This window comes from Pristis pectinata, chromosome 8, assembly GCF_009764475.1.
Source record: "Pristis pectinata isolate sPriPec2 chromosome 8, sPriPec2.1.pri, whole genome shotgun sequence".
NCBI classification, from domain to species: Eukaryota; Metazoa; Chordata; class Chondrichthyes; order Rhinopristiformes; family Pristidae; genus Pristis; species Pristis pectinata.
The window spans coordinates 37,241,442-37,267,092 of record NC_067412.1 but is presented as its reverse complement, the minus strand read 5'-3'; the positions used below and the strand labels follow the sequence as shown (position 1 = coordinate 37,267,092).

General features: G+C 44.2%; 1 protein-coding gene across 1 annotated transcript in view; it reads left to right on the top strand.

The window, feature by feature from the left end:
- The first annotated feature begins 1,032 nt into the window (after nt 1-1,032).
- Nucleotides 1,033-25,651, top strand: part of usp31 (ubiquitin specific peptidase 31) — a 101,889-nt gene continuing 77,270 nt past the window's right edge. Inside the window, 1 exon segment of the mRNA XM_052021378.1 lies at nt 1,033-2,748. Coding sequence (XP_051877338.1) covers nt 2,047-2,748 — 702 coding nt within the window. The 5' untranslated portion in view covers nt 1,033-2,046.

Here is a 25,651-nt window from a genome sequence, read left to right as displayed (position 1 = left end):
CTCCAATGTCCTTGGCATTTACTCTATACGTCCTACCAGAATTTGACCTCTCAAAATGCATTACAGATAGTTCTGCTATAAGGCAATGGTTATGTTCCTAAGAAACCTTGCATTATAGAAAGCCACGTTTTAGCAGAATAGGCTGTAGTTGCCTTCAAAGCACAGATTTAAACAGGTTTTTGCGACTGCACTTGCACTATGACCAATGTGGCCAGTGTAATGCAAATAGTTTTCCCTAGTCCATCAATCATGTTATAACCAATTTGATTTATGGAAATACTTGTTATAGCAGAATGACCAGTACCTCACACTTGTCAAATTCCATCTATCACCACTCTGCCCAACTTTCCCGCTGATCTGTATCCCATGGTGTCCTTAGACAACATTCTTCGCTATCTATAACTCCTCCAGTTTTCACGTTGTCTATAAACTTACTGATTAGTCCACCTATGTTCTCATCCAAATCAGCCTCAGCACTGATCCCTGCACTACACCACGTATAACAGACTTCTAATCATAGAAACGCCCCTCCGCCACTACCCAGTTTGCTAACACACCTCGGACCTAAAATTGGCTTGGTGATAGGAAGCAGAGGGCAGTGGTGGATGGGTACTACTTAGCTGGTTGCAAGTTTTCAAATTTAAAATGCACCAACACATCAGACAAAATTTAAAATAATTAGTACCCGAATCTGCCCAATTCTAACGAAAGGTCTCAAAGCCGAAACATTAACTTTGTTTTTCTTTCCACACATACTGCCTTTCCAGCAATTCCTGTTTTTTTAAAAAAATAAGAATTGCAACGTCTGCAGGTTATTTTGATTTTCAGTAACTTGAAACTGCATCAAATTCCCACTAAATAAACGGTGTTAATACATTCCAGTGATCTACTATCATAACCCCTCCCTTGTAAATGAATTAACCCTTATTATCTTGCTCACCTTTAAATCAAATGCCGCAGGGAGGGGCAGGCGATTGACATCGACTGTGCCCAATCAAAAGTGGTATTAGGGGCGTGATAGGCATCAACTACATCCAATAGACAAAGAGGCATGAATCCAACCAACCAATGGAAGTCGAAGGAGGGCGAGGACCCCAGGTTGCCATGGCGAAGAGGGAAGGACGCCGCCCACCGGAGGGAGGGAGTGAGCTCGCTGGGCCGTCCGAGTGATGGTAGAGAAAAGTGGCTGGGCGGCGGAGGCGGTGCGGGCCAACCGGGATTAGGGGTGGAAGGCCGAAGTGAGGGGGAAGGAGCATCATCTCCAACACGGGCTGGTGTTCGGCAAGGGCGAAGTGCTGGGGGAGCAGGATAATGAGGCAGGCGCAGGGCGTCGGCCCGGACAGCGGCTGGCAGCCCGCAGGCCGCGGATTTCCGAGGAGCTCCAGCTAAATTCCCCGTCGGGCTGAGGGACCGGCGGAAAGTGGAGCGAGGGGAATCGAGCCGCCCAACACCGTCTTGTCGCTACAAACCCCCGCCTAATTGCGGGGCGATGCCGATCACCGGCCGACTGAAGGAGCAGGGCCGCGGAATCCAGCGGCGCCCGATGGCTCCGGCGCCTTACTGAAAAAACCGCCGCCGGGAGCGAACACCAGCGCCGGGGTCAGCGCGGGGTCAGGCCCGGGGGTTGGGGGGGCGAGGCGCGCGCGCGCACGCGTACTCCGCTCACCCGCCGCAAACACACCGCCGTCAGCCGGTGCCGCTCGCCGCTGGAAGTTTGACACGGTATTGCCTTTAAATTCATCCTACCGCAATTTTTTAAAAAGGAAAACGTTGCCACATTCCATTTCATATCTTTGACACATTTCCCATTTAATTTCCGTTTACACCTTGAGTATCCCGTTTCTAATTTTTGCATTTCTCAACTGTCCCATGTTTGCGTTCAAGAAGTTGCTTTTATCTCAATTTGCAAATAAGAAAGTTGCCTTTTGGAATTATTTTTTAAAAGTTGCATTGAATTAAAGAGATTTTCTATTTTTTTTCCATGTACACTTGTGGGAGGTGTTAATTTTTACATTTACGTTATTTGATTTGGAGGGAGGCGGCAAGATGTCTAAGTCAGCAGCTAAAGAGAAGAAATCTTTCAGCAAGAAACTTTTTAGGCGGGGTTCGGCGCGCTCGGTCGGGAGTTTCATGAGCCGCGTGTTAAAGACTCTTTCCACCCTTTCGCACTTTGGCACCGAGGAGTCGGCCGAAGATGAAAAGGACGACGGTGGCTTCAAGAACTTCCGAACGGCGGGGGCCGGCGCGGCCATGGGCATGGGGATCGGATTGGGACCCGGGGTCGGGGTCGTTACCTCGGCTTCCTCCATTATCATGATGATGAGTGGCGTCAATCACCAAGCCATCGCAGGTCGTAGCGACTCATCCGACAGCTGCTTTTCGCCGGCTTCCGGGGATCGCTGGCAGCCACCCGGTGTGTCCGGCCTCAAAAACCATGGGAACACCTGCTTCATGAACGCCGTGTTGCAATGCCTGAGCAACACCGAACTCTTCGCCGAGTTTCTCGCCCTGGAGCAATATCGCGACTTGGCGGTCAGCCGCCTGGACTCACCCGAGGCAGGGGACTCTCGGGACCAGGAGCGGGAGGACGAGCAGCTGGAGCAAGATAAGACCTCCAAATCGAATGGAGTTTTATACCGATCCAAATGCCAGTCGGACTCGCGTGGAGAGGTCACCGAACAGCTCGCTTCCTTGGTCCGAGCCCTGTGGACATCAGAATACACCCCGCAACTCAGCCGGGAGTTTAAGGTAGGACTGTCAGTGCTGGAGATGTCACAACTTCTGTAGCATCCCCTGTGCCCAGCTACCATTTTTTTTGTTGAGCAATGCACATCGGCAAGAAAAGTGTGCATGCTGGAAATCCGAAGTGGAAAGTGAAAGTACTCGGTCAGGCAGCATTGTGGAGAAACGATAATTGACCTTGGGTGTAAACGGTGTTTCTGCTTGTACACATGCTGTCTGATTTGAGTTTTGTTTTAAACATTTTCTGTTTTCGTGTCAAACCAAATGTCAGCTGGTAATAGTGGGATTCCATGACTACTTTTAAGCTTCATCAAAGTAATCAGTATCAAGTTTGGCTCAGTAGGTAGAATTCTTGTCTCTAGAGTGATAAATGAACTCAAGCCCAACTTCAGAGACTTGGACCTCTAGTGCTGTTTGCCTTTCAGATGAGATGGTGTTTGGATGTAGAAGATCCCACAGAATTATTTTAAAGATGATCAGGGGAGTTATCTTTGGTGTCCTGGTCAATTATTGTTTCCCTCGTTCAATAGTTCTAAAAATGTTTGTACTTGACATGTTATTTATATTTAGTTTTTGATGTGTTATTAGTTCTTGAATGTGAAGATGAAGATCCCTCCTAGGGAGGATCCAGAACAGGGGGCCACTATTTAAAATTAAGGGATGTCCATTTAAGAAGGGTGGGGATTTTTTCTTATCTCCGAGGGTTGAGTCTTTGGAAGTTTTTCTCAGTGGGGGGAAGCAAAGTCTTTGGGTAGCTTTAAGGTAAAGAGATATCTTGATAAACAAGGGATGCAAGGTTACTGGGGATAGGTGGGAATGCAGAGTTGATTTTTTTTTTGAATGGCAGAGCAGTCTTAAAGGGCCAAGTGGTCTGATCCCCATCCTATATCAAACTTAACGAGATCCCACAAACAGCAATGTGTTGTGGGCAACATGGCTTTTGAAATTTTTACACTTTATTTGCATACTTGCAAAATACTTCATGAATTGTAAAATGCTTTGGGATATCCTGAGATTGTTGCATACATGCAAGTCTTGTAAGAATCTTTGCAAAAGACTGTTCAGTTTGACAGGGTTTAGGATTCACTTGAAAGGTATAATTCTTGATGTGTTTCATTGTCTGATCTTGATTTTAAATTCAGGCCAGGGCCCTTGGGTGAAATTGGCTTTGCAAAACTGTTACATTACACCTTGAACTGCTTTTCAGTCTTGGGTCAGAAACTTTACATTCACTTTTCACTGTCCAGTATTATCAAAATAAATATCTTGTTCTTATTGTAGATCTTGCTATGTTCACATTTGATGAAGTAAATTAAATTATGACTAGGACTAAACGTCAGAAATGAAACACTGGCTGTAAAGTACCCTGAGACATAGCATATCATTTTAAAATTCTTTAAAATTATTAGTTTGGAATTAAGTTCCCTTTGCCACTCCATTAATAGGTACTTCTCAGCAAGTTTCTGGTTATTTTAATACTGTTTACTAGTAGTTTTTTGATTGGAATTGATTGGGGATTGTTTAGTACATTTAAGTTACAAGAATCTTTCTAGGCCAAGTATAGTACCAGTTAGTTACAGGTTTGTAGGCTTTTGCTAATATGTAGTAGGTAGCTAAGGATATCAAAGTAAATGATTTCCAGTCTTTGAACTTCTGTGTAGAAGATAATAGAATCATTTTATTTGTAGCCTGTGCAGGTCATGTACTTCCAGCACTTCCAGTATATTTACAGTGTCTCCCCAAATCTGTCCCAACTTTGTCCATGGCTCCATGTTTGAATGCTGCCCATCAAATTTCTGCCTCGTAGCAACACTGAAATAGTTCTTACCGAAGTAACATGACATCCTGTGTGACTGTGATCACAGTAATCGAACCCTTCTAGTTTTTTTATGACCTGTCATTGGTTTGGACAGTTGCCCATACCATGCTGTTCCAGTGGCTCTCCACTATTACTTAGCCTGGTGGGGTTGCACTTGTATTTTTTTCAACAGTTAATTAAGTAACTAGTTACAGTACTGGGGCTGTACTGTAGGGACTGACTAAGATCTTTGGAATTTTAGCTAGCACAAATGCAAAAGGGTTTTGCTGATACACACATGTAGTATGGAGTACTTCTGTAGAGTATGAAACAGGATTTTGAGTGGAGGAATTCAGTGCAGTCAGGGGAAAAGGTATTGTTCTGCTTAGTGTATATAATGTGTATATATAGAGGCATGATAGGGCACCCAGACCTGTGGAATGCAGATCCTGTGTCAGGTGAGAACTCCAAGATGCTTTCCATGTCCTGGATGACCACTGGTGTGGGAAGTCTCACCGGCTGGAGGAATTCAAGCTCCTGGATTTTGGAGCTTGAACATTAGTGGTTGACACTGAGGTCCATCTGTATTTTATGAATATTTCAGAAAGTGTCATCTCATGATTGAAAGTGCAGTGACTGCCAGCCAGGCGAAGGACCAGATCAGTGGTTTGGGAGACCATTGAGGGCATCCTATTCTCTCATTAGTATTTTTTTGAATGCTGGAAGACTGATGGGGGACACTGTTTCTGAAGGGAGAGTGCAGCCAGAGGCAAGATGTATCGTGCCTGAATGGTGTGGCTGTACAGGGAGAGGAGGAACAGTTGCGTGGAATTCTATAATTAGGGGAGCAATTGGCTCTTATGAGGAAGATGGAATTTGTGCAGGCCAGAATGCACTTCCGCAAGACTGGAACCTATATCCTCAAGGGTAGGTTTGCTAGTGATGTAGGGGAGGGTTTAAATGATTTTGACAGGAAGCTAGAAAGCTGAGCAAAAGAGGAAGACAGAGCTGGAAATAAAAAGTAGAAATTTAGTAGGAGAGCTTGAAAGGCAGACAAAACAAAGGTTAGAAAATGATCAAAAAAGGGACAGAGCTGTGCTTAACAGTATATGCCTAAATGCAAGGAGTTTAGTCATCAGGGAAATGAACTGAAGGCACTTACAGGCTTGTGGAAGTGTGATATTTTGGCTATTGCTGAAGCATGGGTAAAAGAGGGGCAGGACTAACAGTTTAACATTCTTGGTTAGTGTATTTCGATAGAGAAAACTGTGGTGGGTCAATGGCAATGGTGGTTTAAAAATAAAATGGCTGCAATTGGGAAAAGGGATGGTTTGAGAGAAGGATCGTCAAAAAGACTACATGTTAAATTAAAGCACGAAAAAGGGAGCAATTATACAAGGAATGTAATATTTGCCTCCAAACAGTTCAAGAGGGGATAGAAGAATACATTTCTGACCAATGCAAAAACATAACAGTGAAAGTGGGGGATTTCAATTACATTCGAATTACTTATGAACTAGGAGAAGGAATAAGCTTACTTGGCCATTCATTGAGATTATAGCTGATCTAATTGTAACCTCAACTCTACATTACCTCTGCCTTAAAAATATTCAAAGGCTCTGCTCCCCTACCTTATTGAGGAAGAAATTTCTGAACACCCACAACCCTCAGTTGGGTTGGGAGTTCTAGGGTTCAGACCCAGTGAAAGGTGACCAGTGATATATTTCCAAATCAGGATAGTGCGTGAATTAGAGAGGAACCTACTAGTGGTGGTATTCCCATGTGCCTTCTGGCTTTATCCTTGTTAGTGGTAGAGGTGGTGGGTTTGGGAGATGTTATAGGAATAACCTAGGTGAATAACTGCCATACATTTTGTAGATGGTACACACTACAGCCACTATGAGCTGATGAAGGAGGGAACAAATGTCTAGTGTGGTCATTGGGGTGTCAGTCAAGCAGACTGCTTTGTCCTGAATGGTGTTGAGCTTCTTGAGAATTGTTGGAGCTGTTCTTATCCAGGCAAATGGAGAGAATTCCATCACACTCATGACTTGGGCCTTGAAGATGACAGAGGCTATGAGATGTCAGGTGGCTAGACACTTGCAACAGATACCCAGCTTCTGATCTGGTCCAGCTGAGTTGATTTCTGGTTGATGGTAACCCTTAAGGTGTTGATGGTGTGGTTGGGGGGGCTCGCTGATGATAATGCCATTGAAAATCAAGGGTAGGTAGTTAAACTCTCTTGTTAGAGATGTTCATTGCTTGGCACTCTGTGGCAGGAATGTTACTTGCCACTTACCAATCCATGCCTGAAATGTCTGGGTCTTGCTTCATGCAGACATGGGCTGTGTCATTTGCTCTGGAGTTGTGAATGGAACCGAACATGTGCAATCCCCACTTCCGACTTGGGATGTAAGGAGGGCCACTGATGAAACAGCTAAGATGGTTGGGCATAGGACACTGCCCTGAGGAAATTGGGGCTGTCAACTGCAATCATCTTCCTTTGTGTGAGGTATGGCTTCAACTGTGTTGAAGAAATGTTTTTTACCCAGAAGGTTGTAGGAATCTGACACTCACTGCCTGAAAGTATGTTAGAACTGGAAATCCTCAGATTTAAAAAGTACTTGTCTATGTGCTGGAACCTTGTCTTGTGGGTTGTGGACCTTGAGCTGGGGTTGCAGTTAGCTGCTGTGGCATTTTACTTTTGGTGTGGATGTGATGAGCCAAATGGCCATCTGTGTTCTAAACTTTCACATTTTTTCTCTCTCTGAACATTCTATGCTTCTCTTTTTCCTCTCAATTTTTATTTGATACCTGACTGAAACGTCTTGGGATGTCTTATTGTGCTAAAATTGCTATGTAATTGGGAGTTATTATTGTAAAACATGGCTGCCTCTCTGACTAATCTGTCCACTATGTTGTAAAATAGCATGTTAAGAATTGTATAGTGATGCCATAAAATGCCAACCATGTGTGCTGAGAATGTTGTGCTGAATGTCTTTCTGTCATTGCTGCTAGGTTAAGAATTTTTGACTGTGTGTATAGTCCAGGTCATCTCTATAATCTGCTTGCTTTGCAGCATTGAACAGATGATTCAAGATTATTCTTACTGCACCATGTTTTGCTATTGTGTAGCTGGTTGGGCAAAGTGTCTAGAGTATCTAACCTACTGTATAAATGCAGTACACTTGTATGTAGTAAGGTGCAATTCCAGAGTGTGGGATTCTTTCATAAAGATACTTTTGTCCTTTGAGAAAATAGATTTGTGGAGGAAAACAATACCTAAAGAGAAGTTACGTTGAGAAAAGGTTAAAGAGGAAGTAAAACTGACATCCAGCAATTTGGTCTGGGAATAATGGTCTCCTGGCTGTGAATCCTGAATCAACAAGCTGGCAAAAAGAATTCACTCCTTTTTACAAGATTCTGCTTCAATGTTACTGTACTTGTTCTCTCATGCAGCACAAAGCTGGTTAAGTAATCACTTTGAAATACTGCACCACATGGGTACTGTGGGTGTACTGAAACAATTATATCTGCCCTGCTTGCTGTCTCCAGGGAGATCAGTTTCAGTTCCAGTTCCAGTTCTGTCATGAGTTTTTTCCAGATGTCACAGGAAAATTTTTATTAATTAGGAAAATGATTTTCTGCATTATATATCTACTATTAAGGGGCCCAGCCAGATTTATTACTGGTCTGATATTATAAAATTCATTGGAAATGCCTTTAGCACAGTGATGTTGAGATGTAATGTGCTTCCTTTATGTGAAATTAGTTTCATTATAGCAGTTATCTGGAAGAGCAATACGTGGTTCTTATCTTATTGGATGTTTATGTCGGTCACTGAATTCATTAATTAAGAATTGGTTGAGCATTGTCTTGTTAAATGAAATGAGATTCTGACATCCTTAAGTTGGACAAATCTCAAGCATTTGTTAGAGAACAGCAGCGTACCCTGCTCAGCTGATGAAATCTGGGTCCCATTAACGTGGATCTCATTCACTTGGTGGAGCATGAGTTTACCTCTGCTGATTCCTGAGTTGCATTGGCTGTACCTGATTGTTGCGCAGTTGTCCTTGGTGGGGACAGGACTCTGTTTGTATGCACTGTCTTTTGCTGTCAATTATTCAATTAGAGATCATCATTTCCCTTGCATGTGAAGCATGACCAAGTACTGCAGAGGGATGTGTTGCAACAAGAATTAGCTCAGTCAGGAGTGGGAGTAGGCAGAAAACAAGTGGAAAAAGCAGGATGAAGCTTATTTATTGGAAAGCTTGATTCTGTTCAAAGAGTGTAGCTTAGTCAGGAAAGTGGTGTTTCCAATTGCAGGTCATTCACTATAAGTTAATCACTGAGCACCAGAATTAGTTCCTTAGTTGCCCACAGAATGACAGTACAGACATCCCTCTCCTGGTGGTGCTGCCACATTCTTGGACTCTTAATTCTACCTTTCTTGGTTATTCTGTTATTGTCACTTCTTTTTGTACTACTATCTTTGCACCAATCTGTTGTTTTGCACTCATCATTGTATTTATTATTACCATATATATTGTTTACTCTGAGTTTCACGTGAGCAAGGACTTTCATTGCCCCCTGGTGTATATGAAAAAAAAACTGATCTGAAACTAGTGTCAGAGATTCTAGGGAAACGTGGAAAGGAGGTTTTTTTTTCTCTTAAATTCTTGTGTGATATTCTTTGGAGAATAACGGCCTTGTATTTTCCTCCTAAATGTGCAATGTGTTCCACTGATGGGTAAAGCTCTGTGGGACAAGCATTAAGCAGCCATTGATCCTTTGTGAGTTAGGTCTTTAAATATTGGATGGGTGTCAGAAGACATTGCAGAAGATAACAATCCTCCTCTCCTGTGTTAAATATTAGTTGCATTATTTGTAAAATAATGTCATAATATGCAGAATTGAAGTAGTGTTCATGTTGTAAGGATGGATTTGGAACAATTTATGATGGAATGGCAAATCTCCTCTACAAATTTTGTGCACTCCCCTTGGGTTCACCAAAGCTGTATTCTGATGGTGCAGTTTGCAAGTTGAATTTTAAAATCTCTTCCTGTTTTAAAACTGACTGGAAAAATATCTTTTCCTTAATTTTTATCTATCGCGCAAAGAAGGCTGGCAACTGGTTGCTTTATTTTACTGGCATAAATGTTGCTCTCATAGATAAATGCTTCATCTAATGGCTTTCATCTGAAGACTTTTGTCAGACAATCTTAATTCATGGAATTTGTGTGGATTTTGTATTTATCAAAATTCTTATTTCTAAATAGGTAGGTGTTTTTCCTACATTATATGAAGGAGAGAGTTAGTGGTAAACTACAGACTAGTTAACTGGACATTGGTAGTAGGAAAAGTGCTCGGATGTGTTATTAAGAAAGTGGTAACAGGGAATGGGCAGAGTCTACGTGGATTTATGGAAACACAATTATGTTTTACAAATCTTTTTTGAAATGAGGTTAGGGGAAATATACTTGTGTGGCTGGAGGATTTTTAATGGACAGAGAGAACGGCCCAAAAATAAATGAGTCAAAATTGGGTTGCATGGATTTAACAAGTCGTGCCATTTGGGTTTTTGCTTGGCTCCCAGTGATACATAATATTTGATATTCTCTACCCAAAATGTCTGTGGAGGTTCAGTCCAAAGAGTGAGTTTATACAGAGCAATCTTGTGTTGAGAGATAAGTTTGTTGAATGGCAGAGCAGCATCAAGGGGTTGAGTCGCTTATTCCTGCTTATATTTTTGTACTTGTTGAACTTTACAATTATATTTCTTGAGTACACCAGAACTTGCTGAATTTATAAAGTTTCCTACAGGTTTTCTTTACAGATTTTCATTTAAATCATGGCTGGTCTTCCATGTAAGTGGTACAGCTAGTAGAGCCACTGCCTTAACACAGGAGACTCTGGTTCAGTCCCTACCTCTGGTGCTGTCTGTCTGGAGGTTGCACCTTCTTCCTGTGACTACATGGGTTTCCTCCTACGTCCCAAAGACATGCAGATTGGTAAATTACCTCTGCTGTGTAGTTTAGTTGTAGAATCTGGGTGGGGGAAGAGGAAGAATTAATGAGAATGGGGGCAAAAAAAGTGATGTATAATTAGTGTAAAAAGGGTAATTGGCACGGAATCTTCCTGTGCTGTATGACTCTGACTGTATGACTGACCTTATTCCCTAGAATATCTCCCTTGAATGTATTCATGACTGACCCTCCACAGGTTTTCTTGATGATACCAAGCCCCTGCATTGCCCTTCCAACATCTTGCGTCATTTTTTTGCTATTGGTATTCTCCTACTGGTGACTGTTCAGAAGACTTACTTTTTGTGTATGAGACCTGGACATCATGCAGACTAATGTTGCAGATAAAATTTGCGCCACACAAGGTTGCTAAACAAAATTGGAAGAGCAAATGAGATTGGGTTTAATATGCTAGCATCACCAGAGGACTATTAAATTAACAGAAAACTGAACAAAAATGAGTCAAATTCATGAAGTGCTGAGCAATATCCATCTACAGCAAGAGGTTTTAACTATGTACCCTTGGCATTGCCATTTTTGAATCCCCTTTCATCAACATCTTGGGGGATGCCATTGACAAGACACTATCTGGCATGAGCCAACTAAATAGCATGGCTTTACCAATTTGTTTTACCATTGGGGCCCACATCATGAAAAATAAATAACAAGTAGTTATAAGAGGAATGAGCATGGTACCCTATTCAATTAAAAGTGTGACTTCCTATTTAAAAATGAGTAGTTTTTGTGAACCCAAAGGAACTGGAGCTGATGGAGAGCAATTTTGTGTTGAAAGACAACAGTGCTTTTTGGAACCAGCCCAATATTTTTGAGATCACTGGGAGTTGCTTTAGCAACAGTTAAGAGACCCATCAGAAACTGAACTTCGTTTTTGGTAATGCTGTGGACCGTGTGTGAGACCTTTCAGATCAGGAGTTGCTACTACTGTAGTATAGGTTGAAGTGCAGCATGTTGATTGTACAGTATCCTCTGCTGGTATCATAGATTTAAATGACAGGTCCAGGGTCAAATTACACAAGGCAGTGGCGTTTTCCTTTTGTTTTCAGTTAGATTGATGGAGTTGTTCACTAATTACCTCCTCACTTCTGGATGAAGCTTGTCCCACACCATGGTGCCAGGAGCTGGAATCCCCTGCATTATCTACAATATTAGTGATCTAGGCTACACCTAGATTTTCAGTGCATCTAGATTGCTGATTGGCAGCAGATCTCTGGCTGAGTGAGAGACTGTCTCAGTCAGGGTGGGAGTGTGTTGGCGGGTGGGGGGATTGTTTTGGGGAGAAGAGGAGAAAAACATTAGTCTACTTAAGAATTTTCTGCAAGGTATTCCGTAAAACCATTGTTGGCAACCACAATGTCCAAACCACAAAATGGGAACCTCAGCGCTAATGATAAATGTAGCAAAAATCACTACTATAATCATTAACTCTCAAGGGCACTTAGTACTTCACCAGCAACATATTATTCACATCAATTAAAACCAGCAGTGAATTAGGCATTTTTTTCTTTAAAAAAAACAGCATTTACCTGTGCTGAATGGGAAGTCTGCTGGGTTGTTAGTTTTAAGTGCATTGTCCATTCTCTCAAGGGTGGTGTGGTTGTACCCCCATCCAAATTGTTCAAAGGAAATGTATATCAGTCAATTGAATGTTTTCAATTCATCTGGGTATAATTTTACATAAAAAACTATTTTTAAATTATGCTATGCACATGATGTTGATTTTACAACTAGATAAGTTTACACAGATTATATTTCCTGTAACTGATGTATTGAACCAGATGTTGTGTGGAATTCTGTTAACCCCAGTGATTTGGGATTAATGTGAGACAACTGCACTGTACGAAAAGGTTATTTTAAAAAGTTTACTTCCCAAGTGACTTGGGTGATCAAGTATTAATCTCTAGTTATTATCTAATCAATTGTGAAAACTTTAAAATAATGCATAATAAATGTTTGCCCTGGCTCCATAAGGGCTATAATGAATATTATGAGTTGAGAAATGTGATCAAACTTTTTTAGATTACTCCTTGATTAAATAGTATTTTAACACTAACATTATCAACATGTCAAAAGTGGGCACACCTTGTGAGTGCACTGATCTAGTTCCATATTCAGGAACTGGTAACTGCCCCATTTTAGCAAGTAGGTTACTCATTATGGACCAAAATTTCATAATTCTAAACAGCAAAAAATTATGAACAAAACTGTACCAAAATAAAACAAATCACGCCTTCATAAATGGAAAGCACCCCAATCCAGTGTAAGTTGTATCATTGGCAAACTTGTAGTTCCGCATCTTGTCATTAACCTGTACCACCCAACAACCACAGTATCTCCGTGCATGGCACAAGGTAGGGATGATACCTGATTATTACCTGAACCATATGTAAATTGGTAAAGCAGAAATAGGATTAAAGAAGTAAGCGTGGCTCAAAGCATGACATGGTAGAAATGGGTTCTGATTCATGGGACAGTTGCTCCACTACTGGGGAGGGACAGAGTTATTCTGTCGGGATGGACTTTTCTGAAATCATGCTGGGACCAGTGTCCTGACAAATTGCATAAATACGGTTGTGGACAGGGCTTAAACTAAATAGGAGGAGGGCTTCAAGAACGGGATGTTTAATCTCTCAAGAGGAAATGAGAGAGCAGTGGTGCAGGATGGCAAGGGGGAAATTAACAAGTATGTTAGACTGGGGCAGAAAATGAAACAAACTTATACAGCACAGAGCAAATCCAGTGTTAGTATAAACTATGAAAAATCATAGCTTAAAGGTCTTTGAATACATGTAGCATTTGCAATAAGATAGATGAGTTGACGGCACGGATAGCAGCACACGAGTACAATCTAATAGTTATTGCAAAGAAGTAGTTGCAGGGTGACCAGGATTAGGTGCTCAATATTTCGGGTGATACAATGTTCCAGAAGAAGAGGTCAAAAGGAATTGATGGCAGGGGAGCGTTATTAATCAAGGAAGGTATCAGAGCAATGAGTTGTGATTATAGAGGCAGTGGATAGTAATGTAGAATCAGTTTGGGTTGAAATCGTGAATAGCAGGGGAAAGAAGTCATGGGTGGAAGTAGTCTACCGGCTCTCAAAATGTGACCTCTCAATGTGGCAGAGCATAAATGGAGGAATTTCTAACACATGTTTGAAGGGCACTACAATTGTCATGAGAGATTTTTAATTTGCATATGACTGGTCGAAACAAACTGGCGAGGGTATCGTAGAAGAAGAATAATTTGTGGAGTGTGTCAGGGATTGCTTCTCAGAACAGTATGTTATGAACCATCTCAGGAACAGGCCATTTCAGATTTGGTCATGAGTGATGAGGAAGGATTAATAAGAGATCTTGTGGTTAAACCTCCCCTAGGAGGTAGTGACCACAATATGATCAAATTCCAGATATAGTTTGAGGGTGAAATTCATGGACCAAAACCATTGTCTTGCCTTGAACTTAAATAAGAGCATTTATAATGGTATGGGGAGGAGTTGTCCAGGGTGAACTGGGAAAATAAGCTAAGAGACTGGTGAGTGGATGAACAGTGGCAGATATTTAAACAGCTGTTTCATAATTCTCAGCAGGTATTTGTGGAGAAAGAAACAATCTGTGGTTAACAAAAGAAGTCAGGAATAATGTTAAATTGAAAAGTAGGGCACACAAAATAGCAAGGGCTGGTGGTAGGCTAGAGGATTGGGAAGCTTTAAGGATCCATCAGCAAAATGCTAAAAAGTTTATAAGAAGGGAGAAAATTGATTTTGGGAGAGAATTTGCATGTAAAATCAAAACACAGTAAGAGTTTCTAGGGATATATAGATAGGAAGAAGATGGCTAGGGTAAGTGTGGGAATGTTAGAATGAGATGTAAATTATTAAAGAAAAGGCAGATATTTTTAAATCAATTGAATGGAGATGGACTGTAAGTGAGTGAAGATCAGAGGGATCTACGTGTTCTAGAGCAAGAATCTCAAAGTTACCAGGCAGGTACAACAAGTAGTTATGAAGGCAAATAACGCTTTGGCCTTTATTGCAAAGGGAATGGAGTTTGAGAATAGTGAGACTTCGTTACTGTTGTACAGGGTGGTGAGGCCATACCAGGAATACTTTGTAGTTTTGGTCCCCTTACCTTTTTTTAAACAAAAGAAAGTAGCAATAGAGGCAGTCCAAAGGAGATTCACCAAGCTAATTCCTGGGATGAGAGGGTGGTCCTATCAAGGGAGGCTAGAGAGTTTGGAAGAATGGGGGTGACCTTATTTCAAATGTACAAGCTCCTAAGGGGGGGCTTGACAAGGTAGATGTTGAGATGTTTACGTTAGTGGCAGCGTCACGAACAAGGGGACATAGCTACAAAATAAGGAGCCAGACAATTAAAACTGAGGTGTGTCTTAATTTCTTCGTGGGTAGTGAATCTCTGGAATTCTCTGCTATGGAGGGTGGTGGAGGCCAAATATTATTTCAAGGGAGTTTAAGTTACCTTTTTGTCATTCACTCATATGCTATAAAAACACATGGAGGAATGAAATGTCATCTTTCCCCCAGACTCGCACAACAAAAGACATACATAAAACAGAAGACATACAATAAACGCAAACAAAAAATTTGTAAGTACAAATAGTGCAAAAAATGGTATATACAGAATACAATTTAGTGCAGGGTTAGTGCAAAACTGAGTTAGATGAAGAAAATACAGAACTCAGTGTGTTACACTAATTGTATAAACATGTTGAGCAGCAGCCAAAGTTCTTATACGCTGTTGTGCAAACCAGGGCTTTTGACGTGGCATTTGTCTGAAACTGTCTCCAGGGTATTCAGGAGCCTGACAGCCTGGGGGGGAAAAGCTGTTGTACAGTCTAGTAGTTCTGGCCTGGATGCACTGGTACTGCTTGCCAGATGGCAGTGGGACACACAGGTCGTGGGAGGGATGAGAAGTGTCATCTATGATTCTGCAGACCTTGCGTGTGCATCGTGTATTGTAGATATCCAGGATAGAGGGAATGATCTTTCCAGCTGTACTCGCAATTCTCCGCAAAGACTTGCGGTCAGAGATGTTACAGTTACCGTACCAGGCAGAGATGCAGCTGGTCAGGACCCTCTCAATGGTACCCCTATTGATTGTGGTAAGGGTAGGGGAGGGCAGGTTTGCTCTCTTCAGCAGCCATAAAAAGTGGAGATGCTGCTGTGCCTTCTTGGTGAGAGAGGAGATGTTGGTTGACCAAGACAGGTCGTCTGCTATATGTATTCCCAAGAACTTATAACAGCTGACACTCTGTACAATGGTGCCATTGATGCACAGGGGTGAGTGGTCAGCCTGGGCCTTTCTAAAATCCAGTCATCTCCCTTGTTTTGGCCACGTTCAAGGAGAGATTGTTGACTGAGCACCAATCCACCAGCCTCGCCGCCGCCTCTCTAAGTTGTTTCATTGTTCCTGCTGATGAGGCCCACCATTGTTGTATCATCAGCAAACTTGATGATCTGGTTGGAGCTTGAGTTGGCAGAACAGTCATGGGTCAGCGGCGTGAACAGCAGTGGACTGAGCACACAGCCCTGGGGGGCTCCAGTACTCAGCCTGATGATATTTGAGATGGTATTTCCAATGTGAACTGACTGTGGCCTTTCAGAGAGGAAGTCCAAAATCCAGTTGCAGGTGGAGGTGCTAAGGCCCAGTAGGTGTAGCTTCCTTATTTAAGGTAGAGATCGGTAAATATTTGTAAGTTCAAGGAATTGAGAGAGATGGAACTGGCATAGAAGATAAATTGACACCAGCATAGATCAGCGGTGATCATATTGAATGGCAGGGCAGGCTAGAGGTGCATGGTGGCCTCAATTTTCTTTGTGCTTGTAGTTCTTGTGTGAGATAAGACAGCAGGATACAAGGCCTGCTGCTGAACTCCATTGGGAGTTTGGCAGAGTCAGTGAGGTTTGTCCAGTTGTGCATGGTATGGCTGTACCTATGAGGTAAGTAGAAGTGATGATGGGTTGAATCTTCTGGTCCAATGATGTCCTGTGGCCAGTTGCTGAAAGAGGACTTCATTTGCTTGGTTACAGGGCTTTCATTTTCATGTTCTGTTTTGCCTCAAGAATGCTGCGTGATTATAAAGGCATCTTAATTATGTTAATTCTTGACATGTCACTCATTTTACATAAGGAAGTTGCATCATCTGTCTTTATAGCTATTATTTTTGTCTTTAAGGTTGTATTGATGTAACTAGTCTAGTAGAGTGTTTTCCTTTATCACTTTCATATAAGTTGTTAAAACTTGTTTCGTGACAGTTGTACATTGTGGGCAGAGAGAGTGATATTTGCTCTGGAATTTTGTCCAGGAACATTTTACTACATAAATTGTGTTTATGAATCATCTTGTATTATGAAATTTAATTTTGAGAGCCATAATGCCTTTGGTGTTAGCAGTTGTTGTTGCTGAGTCCTAGATGTTTTGTGCTGAAGTTGCAGATTTCTTTTTGGCGCACTGATTGATGTGTGGTTGTTTAATACAGTAAAACCTGGCATTTTAAAGGCAGCAGTGTATTATTGCCATATGATTAGAGTGGGTGTTCGGGGAAGGAGGTTGCTATAATGATGGTTGGCTTCAATGACCCTTAATTTCAGGATATGTTAATTCTCTAATTCCATTGCCATAATGTCTAGGATTTTCCTTTAGTTTCTATTTTAATTTCATGTGCAGTAGTTAGCTCATTAGTGGTATTGACCAAAGCATATTAAGTAACATCTGCCTTTGAACATGTTACAGCTGCTTTGACATAAATGCAGAGGTGATTTTTAAGCCTTACTGTATCCTTGTATCTGAACAGATCTGAATCAAATAATTTAACATGCTGAGAGGTAGTACTGCTGTTGTAGCCAGTGCAGAGTAGTTTGGTCAGTTCTAAAATGCTATGTGTGTGTAATATTTCAATAATGATAACTTTCTGAGTTCATCCTTTGACTATACTGTAATACTTTATCCTCCTCTTCAAAGCAGCCAATGATATAGGCAAGGATAATAACTGTTGCTTGGAGCTATAATTCTCAAGTAGCATTTATTCTTGTATGCTCTGGAAACATGTTAAGTTATTTATTTGCCAATCATTGCAGTTGGTGTGGACTGTAACAGAAATCCAGCTCGGAAAACTACTTCCAAAAAAAAATTTGTATAGTATTTTAAGCATGGATGATGGCTGTTATCTGTGACATTGACTGAGGTCTGGCCTACTGTTCAGATACATGGATGCAACAATATTTAATGTCCTAATGTTGAATTATAGTGCATGAAATATGCTCGTGTGGCGGCCCGCACACGCGGAACTCAAGCCGCCATCGGGTGCCGCGGGCGCATGCCCGGAAGCGTGTTCTGAACTACCTTCCGGGGCGGACCTTCCGGGAGCATCCTGATGTGTCTGGGCCCGCGGGGTCGCGAGGCCGCTTGGGTAGAGGGTTTTTTGGCGCGCTTTTGGTGTTGTTGGATTTAAGTTTCTTGAGTTCAGCACTCTCTGCTTCTGCGTCGTTCTTCCGTAGCACGCCGCGATCGGCTACATATTGGTGACCCCGACGTTCCAGACAGCATCTGGAACCGACGACTCAGCGACCAGCCATGAATTCGAGCAACTCGCACAGTGCGGTCGCTCTGAAGCTCCTGACTTTCTGGGCCACTCAGCCCCATGTTTGGTTTGAGCAGGCTGAGGCCCAGTTCAACATCAGAGACATTACATCTGACGCCACGCGGTACTACTATGTGGTCAGCGCGCTCGACCAGGACATGGCAGGCTGGATCATCAACTTCCTACATCAGCCACCAATGGAGGACAGGTACACTAAGATTAAGGCGCTCCTGATCCGTACCTTCAGACTCTCCCCACCGCGAGCGAGCCGCGCGGCTCCTGCACATGGACGGTCTGGGCGACCGCACGCCATCCAAGCTCATGAATGATATGCTGGCACTCATGGACAGCCGTAAGCCATGCCTCTTGTTTGAGCAGTTGTTCCTCGAGCAAATGCCGGAGGACATTTGCCTCCTCCTCGCGAGTGAGGATTTCAGTGACCCAAGGGGGGGGTTGCGACTAAAGCAGACGTTCTTTGGCAGAGCAAGCAACGTGGAGCAGCCTCCATCGGCCTAACCACAACCTCGCGGCCCAAAGCCCAGGCCCTGCAATCGAAGCCGTTGAGGCCCACGGGGGAGAAGGATGAAGCTTTGGAACAATGGTGTTTCTTTCACCGAAGATGGGGTTCAGGCGCGCGCTGCTGCCGTCCACCGTGTGCCTTCCCGGGAAATGCTGAGGCCAACTGTCGTTAATGGCTATGATGGCTGGCCACCTAGACAGCCTCCTCTACTTCTGGGACTGACGGTCCGGGCGGCGCTTCCTGGTAGACACCAGGACCGAGGTCAGCGTACTTCCCCTCCCCCCCCCCCCCCCCCCCCAAACATGGACACTTGTAACGCGGTCCCTGGCCCCGAGCTCACCACCGCAAACGGCACCAGAATTTGAACATATGGCTCGCAAACCATCCCACTGCGTTTCAGGTCCAGCTGTTTCACTTGGACTTTCACGTTGGCAGCGGTGTCACGGCCACTACTGGGGGCAGATTTCCTACGGGCCAGCTGCCTCCTGGTCGACCTGAAAGGCCGGCATTTGGTCCACGCCGAGACATTCCAGACTTTCCAGCTCAGAGAAGCCAAGCTACTGGCCCTCCACCTGGATTCCGTGACCCTCTCGGGTAACGAATTCACCAGGGTGTTGGCGGAATTCCCTTCCATAGTCACCCCGCAGTTCTCCATGGTGGACCCCAAGCACGGAGTGCAGCACCACATCCCCACGCAAGGACCGCCGCTGCACGCCTGAGCTCACAGGCTCCCACCCGACAAGCTCCACCTCGTCAAGGAGGAGTTCCGTAAGATGGAGGAGATGGGAATCGTACGCTGCTCAGACAGCCTGTGGGCATCCCCTCTGCACATGGTGCCCAAGTCCGCAGGAGGGTGGAGGCCCTGTGGAGACTACAGGAGGCTCAACGACACCACAACCGCTGACAGATACCCGGTGCCCCACATCCAGGACTTCACTGCGAACCTGCATGGAGCGACCATCTTCTCGAAGATCGACCTGGTCCAGGGATACCATCAGATCCCAGTGCACCCTGACGACATGCCCAAGACAGCCCTCATCACCCTGTTCAGCTTGTTCGAATTCCTGAGGATGCCTTTCGGTCTCAAGAACGCAACCCAAACTTTCCAAAGGCTCGTGGACTCAGTGGGACGTGGCCTGGATTTAGTTTTCATTTACTTGGACGATATCCTGGTGACCAGCAGTTCACGCCAAGAACACGTGGCACATTTGCGCCAGCTCTGCCAATGCCTAAACGACCACGGACTGGCAATCAATCCGGCGAAGTGCCAGTTCGGACTGACAGAGATCGACTCCTTGGGCCACAGGGTTAACCGGCATGGCGCAGTCCCCCTACCGGACAAGGTCCAGGCCATCCACCAGTTCCCCAAGCTCAGCACGGTCAAGGGCCTGCAGGAGTTCGTAGAGATGGTCAACTTTTATCATCGGTTCATGCCGGCGGCAGCACGCATCATGAGACCCTTGTTCAGCCTGATGGCTGACAAGGCCAAAGAGGTGGCATGGGACGCGAAGTCCACGGAGGCGTTTGAGCTGGTCAAGGAGGCGCTAGCAAAGGTCACCCTCTTAGTACACCTGAGAGTCAATGTACCCAAGGCACTCACAGTTGACGCTTCTGACACGGCTGTCGGCGGAGTCCTGGAGCAGCTCATTGAGGGCCAGTGGCGACCGCTCGCTTTCTTCAGCCGGCACATACAGCCACCAGAGGTGAAGTACAGCACTCTACCTGGCTGTCCGGCATTTCCAGTATTTCCTCAAGGGAAGGGAGTTCACCATCTATACGGACCACAAACCCCTCACTTTTGCACTGGCCAAGATATCGGATCCATGGTCAGCTCAGCAGCAGAGGCACCTGTCCTTTATTTCAGAGTTCACCACGGACGTCCGCCACATTGCAGGGAAGAACAACGTCATTGCTGACACACTATCTTGCCCTTGGCTCCACTCAGCAGGCATATCGTCCTCAGGAATAGACTACGCAGCACTGGCGGAAGCACAACAGTCAGACACCGAGATCCCGGCACCGCACCACTGTTTCGGGGCTCCAGTTGGAGGACGTCCCCATCAGCCTGGCAGCGATTTGACTCCTGTGCGATGTGTCTACCGGCAGACCCCGGCCCGTGGTACCAGCAGCACGGAGGTGCCGGCTGTTTGACGTGCTGCACGACCTGGCCCACCTGTCCATCCGGGCGTCCATCAAGCTCGTTGTGGACAAATTTGTCCGGCACAGTTTGTGCAAGTAGGTCAGACACTGGGCCAGGACCTGCGTACACTGCCAGACCGCCAAAGTCCAGCGGCACGTGAAGGCTCCCCTCCAGCAGTTCCAACTGACACACAGGAGGTTCCAGCACATCCATGTGGACATCGTTGGCCCCCTGCCAGTCTCCCGCGGCGCCAGGTATATCTTTACCATGGTAGACAGGTTCACCAGATGGCCGGAAAGCGTATCGCTGGCAGACATGTCCACTGAGTCCTGCGCCAGGACACTCATTGCAAACTGGATCGCCAGGTTCGGCATCCCTATGGACATCACCTCCGACAGGGGAGTGCAGTTCACATCTGGTTTGTGGACAGCACTGGCACAGCTCCTGGGCACCCAGCTGCATCACACCATAGCGTACCATCCCCAGTCCAACGGTTTGGTCGAGCGGTTCCACCGGCATCTCAAGTTGGCCTTGGTGGCACGCCTCGGGCCCCAACTGGACAGATGAGCTTCCCTGGGTTTTACTGGGCATCTGCACAGCCCCCAAGGAAGACCTGGGCACCTCCTCGGCAGAATTGGTCTACGGCAATCCCCTGATGGTCCCGGGTGAGTTCATACCGGGGGCCCGAGGTCCGGAAGAAACTCCAGCAGAGGTGCTAACGAGGCTGCGGGACAAGGTAGGGACCCTGGCACCGGATCCGACCTCCAGGCATGGTCCCACACTGGCCTTCACCCCTAAAGACCTCCGGGACTGTGAGTATGTTTTTATTCGCAGGGGCATGCACAAGTCACCTACAAAGGACCCTTCAAAGTGATCTGGCACAACGGATCTACTTGTGTCGTGGGGTTGGGTGGCCGGGAAGAGACTTTTACAGTGGACCGCCTCAAACCGACGCACCTGGACATCGAGCAGTCAGTGAGGGTATCCACACCCCGCCAGCATGGCCGGCCACCTAAGCAAGCCCCACAGGCTGGGGGCTCCACTTCCCCGATGGACGTTTCTGGGGGGGGGGGGGGGGGTGTGGTGGCCCAGACACGTGGAACTCGAACCACCATCGGGCGCCGTGGGCGCATGCACGGAAGCGCGTTTTGAACTACCTTCTGGGAGTGTCCTGACGTGTCTGGGCCCACGGGGTCACGAGGGGGCTTGGGTAGTGGGTTTTTTGGCACACTTTTGGTGTGGTTGGATTAAAGTTTCTGGAGTTCAGCACTCTCTGCCTCCGTGTCATTCTTCCGTAGCACGCCACGATCGGCTACATTCACTTATATTTTAGTAGCCAAGTTGTACAATTTCCCCAATCCAAGCTCTGAGTTTGGTCACCGACACCCTCAATGAATTGTACACCCATTGGCTTGTATCTGGTATTCCTTTTTTTTGTGTCTGCAAAGAGGCACCAAAGTGGAAAAAGTCAACTTTTGCTCCACCTGGCGTTTAGCTGCTCCTAACCTCACCCCAGTGCCACGCACAGAGATCTTGTATTACTTAAGCAGTACAGGTAAATGACTAGATATGGAACTGCAGGTTTGTTCATGATGCCTCCTGCACTGGGATTGGGTGGCTTTCCAGTTACGAATGCATGATTTGTTTTAGGTACATTTTTGTTCATTGTGTTTTGCTGGTTATAATTTTGATATTTTGGTCTATATTAAGAAATTTACTTGCCAAATGAATTTGGAACTTGATGCTTGGATTCTTATACTTCTGTGTTCCCTCTGTATCTTAATGATAAATTAGTTGTATAGATAGCTGATGTACTCAGATTATTTTTAAGCAGGAGCTTAACAAAGCCCTCCCAAAGTGAAGAAAAATAGAGGAACGTTGTGTTTGAACTGAAGTAATCGGTGTTTGTATGATGATTATATTTGTGGAATGGGTTAGATTAACTCTATCTCCAATTGTCTCAATTTGGGATAACCTAAAAATTGCACTTGCTGTCAGCAAAATTCTTTTTGCATGTGGTCACTGCTCAATTGATGAAATGTATGTTTCCTGCAGATATTAGTCAAAATACAAATGTTGGTTAAATGATGCGTATTGGTTACATCAGAAGCAGCCCTTCCCATCCAACACCTACAAATACACCCTTTGTTGAAGTGGACGTAATCAAATTACAAAGGGCTTGTATCTTAGTTACCTAATGCTGAAACTAAACTGTCAGCCTGGATCATGAAGCCCTGTATAGGGATTCAAATCCACATCTTTCCAATACAGAGGCTACTGTATTTTAAATGATATATGGTTGTTTTATGTTGTGCTGTGGTGACTCATCGTCCGCGCAGGCAAACTGGCTCGGCGGTCGGGGTGCGCGTTGTCAGAGTGGCAGGGCCCAAGATGGCCCTGGACCTTTGTCTTCCCCGAGCGATGGGGGAGAACCCGCGCGCGAAAAGGTTTCGATGACATAGCACGTACGTCATTTCCATTTTCAGAAGGCGGGAACCGCGCAGCTTAAAAGGCCCGCGCAATGCGGGTAAAAAAAACAATCAGTCTTGTTCCACAGCTTGCAGACTTGTGTCTTTATTCTCGCGTCGTGGTAGCAGCCGCTACAGTGTAATAAATGATGACTGGACAATAACCTTTGACTGCAGTATATTGGAGTATTAACAATTGTTGATCAGCTTCTGAACCATAACTGCAGTGAAGCAACTAATTCAAAAGGAATATGACATTAATGATGTGCCTTGCTGGTAATTTCAGGATACCTTTCTTGCATGGTGCAGTTCCCATGAAAAGCATAATGGAATAATTCTTCAAAAAAATCTTAAAACCATAAGTAGGTGGAAATTAACAACGGAGGACCTGTAGGCTAAGACTTGTGACAGTGAATTGAAAGAGACTTGTGTTTATATTGTGTCCACTTGTTTCTCTCAAATGTCATTGTGTGCTTTACATACACCCTAATGTTCCGTAAGCTGTTTACCTACACAATCTGCATACACAGCGGAGAGCTGACTGAGTGACCAGGGTGCTTTTTATTCTGTCTTTAAAGAAGTTTGAGTTCTCCCAGCATCAATGTGGTGTCATGAGATCTCAAGTGTGCACTACCCATTGCAACCGTGCTTCCTGACCTACATTATCTCCTGGCCCAAGTAACTTATCCATAAACTTTGAAGTCTTTAATGTTGAGAGAGTTAAGGGAGGTTAGTAGATCTGTTTAAAAACATTGAAGGGTTTTGGTAAGATATGAAAGGAAACCAATGGGTGAGAGCTGAATCAGGAATTTAAAATATGGAGTGAAGATGGCAGAGTGGAGATGAGATTTTTTTAATTGGACTGGGCTAGATTCCCAATACACTGAGACGGGAAACAGATTCAACAGTAACTTTTAAATGGGAATTTGGTGGATGCTTGAATAAGAAACATTTATAGAGTTTTGTGCGAAGGGATTAATTGAATAATTTCTTCAAAGAGAAGCATGGGCGCAATAGGACAAACGGCCTCTTTTTGTTTCTTGTGTAACTCTCTTTTCCTTTCACAAGAATTTACAGAATTGCACAGAGGAGGTCAGCATTTGGCAAATTTAGGTGAATATACTGAACGTGTAATTGGGAAGGAGCTGAACTAGTTTCATTAATGGTTCTCCATAGGAAAGAACTCTGAAGTTTTGCTGCTTTTTTTGGTAAACATGCCCTAACAAGGTATTTCTTCCATGGCTTCCAGTTTACTGGTTAGTAGCTGTGATGATTTGTCAAGGATTTATCAGATGAAACCTGGATGTGGGTGGTGGGAAGGGTTTATAGAGACTTTAAGGAGTGGCTATACTTGATGGGTACCTAAAATGCCCTTCTTTGGTCATAGTTTGGTTTGAAGTAAATTTAATTTATTGTCAGAGTAGGTGAATTGAAGGCATATTTAAACCACTGAAAATGAATTAAATTTGCTTCAGATCATCCCCTTAAAAAGCTGTTGCCTCTAGCTGTGGTGTGGAACTTGCACTTAGCTGACAGTGTTGGTGGTAAGGATTGGTTAATACTATTGAGTCATCTGTTTCTTGGAGCTGCCGTGAAATTTATTTCCATTTTCCTCCCCTGCCCCATCCTTGCTCATTGAAGCCTTTAGTTTGGGGAGGGGTAAGGACAGGTATCCTGCAATTTCTTGCTGAATCTGTTAATTTGGGGGAAGTGAAGCAAAAGCAAAACTGAGAATTTCCCTGTGAGAGCTCAGCTGTTCTTGCTCGTAGGACAGGGCATTTTTTAAGGCTTTGACAAAAGTGTAGGACCACAGTGTTCTGCAATATGTCTGATAAAGCTCCTTCAGAAAAATAGTTTAATTTTGTGCATTTCCTTTTAAAAAGTAACAAATCAATATGTAAGTCATAGGAACATTTCTCCTGTGTCTGTTCTTGATTGGTAGAATGGATCAGTACCCTGACATTCTATCCATTTAATTCCAGGGAGGTTTTTTTAGTGTCTTTAAATACCTAGATTAGTGCGCACATGTTTCTCATGTGGCCTGTTCTCTGCTCCTCCATCCACTTAACCTTTTGGAAAACTTAATGTATTTTGCTCATAGAAAGAATTTGACTAAATATCGTAGATTTGAATTAAAATTCGGCTGCTCATGCTGCATCATTTTAGCAAAATAGTGTTTATTATTGGTACTGGAAAATTACTTTTCCGTCAAATGTTTTTGTTTAAACTGAGAGCACTGATAACATGCAAGACTGATTTTTAACTTGCATGGTTGAATCTGGAAAAAACCCTTGGGTAATTGGTGTTAATTTGACTTCCTGGCACAGCCAGTCTAAACTCTGAATA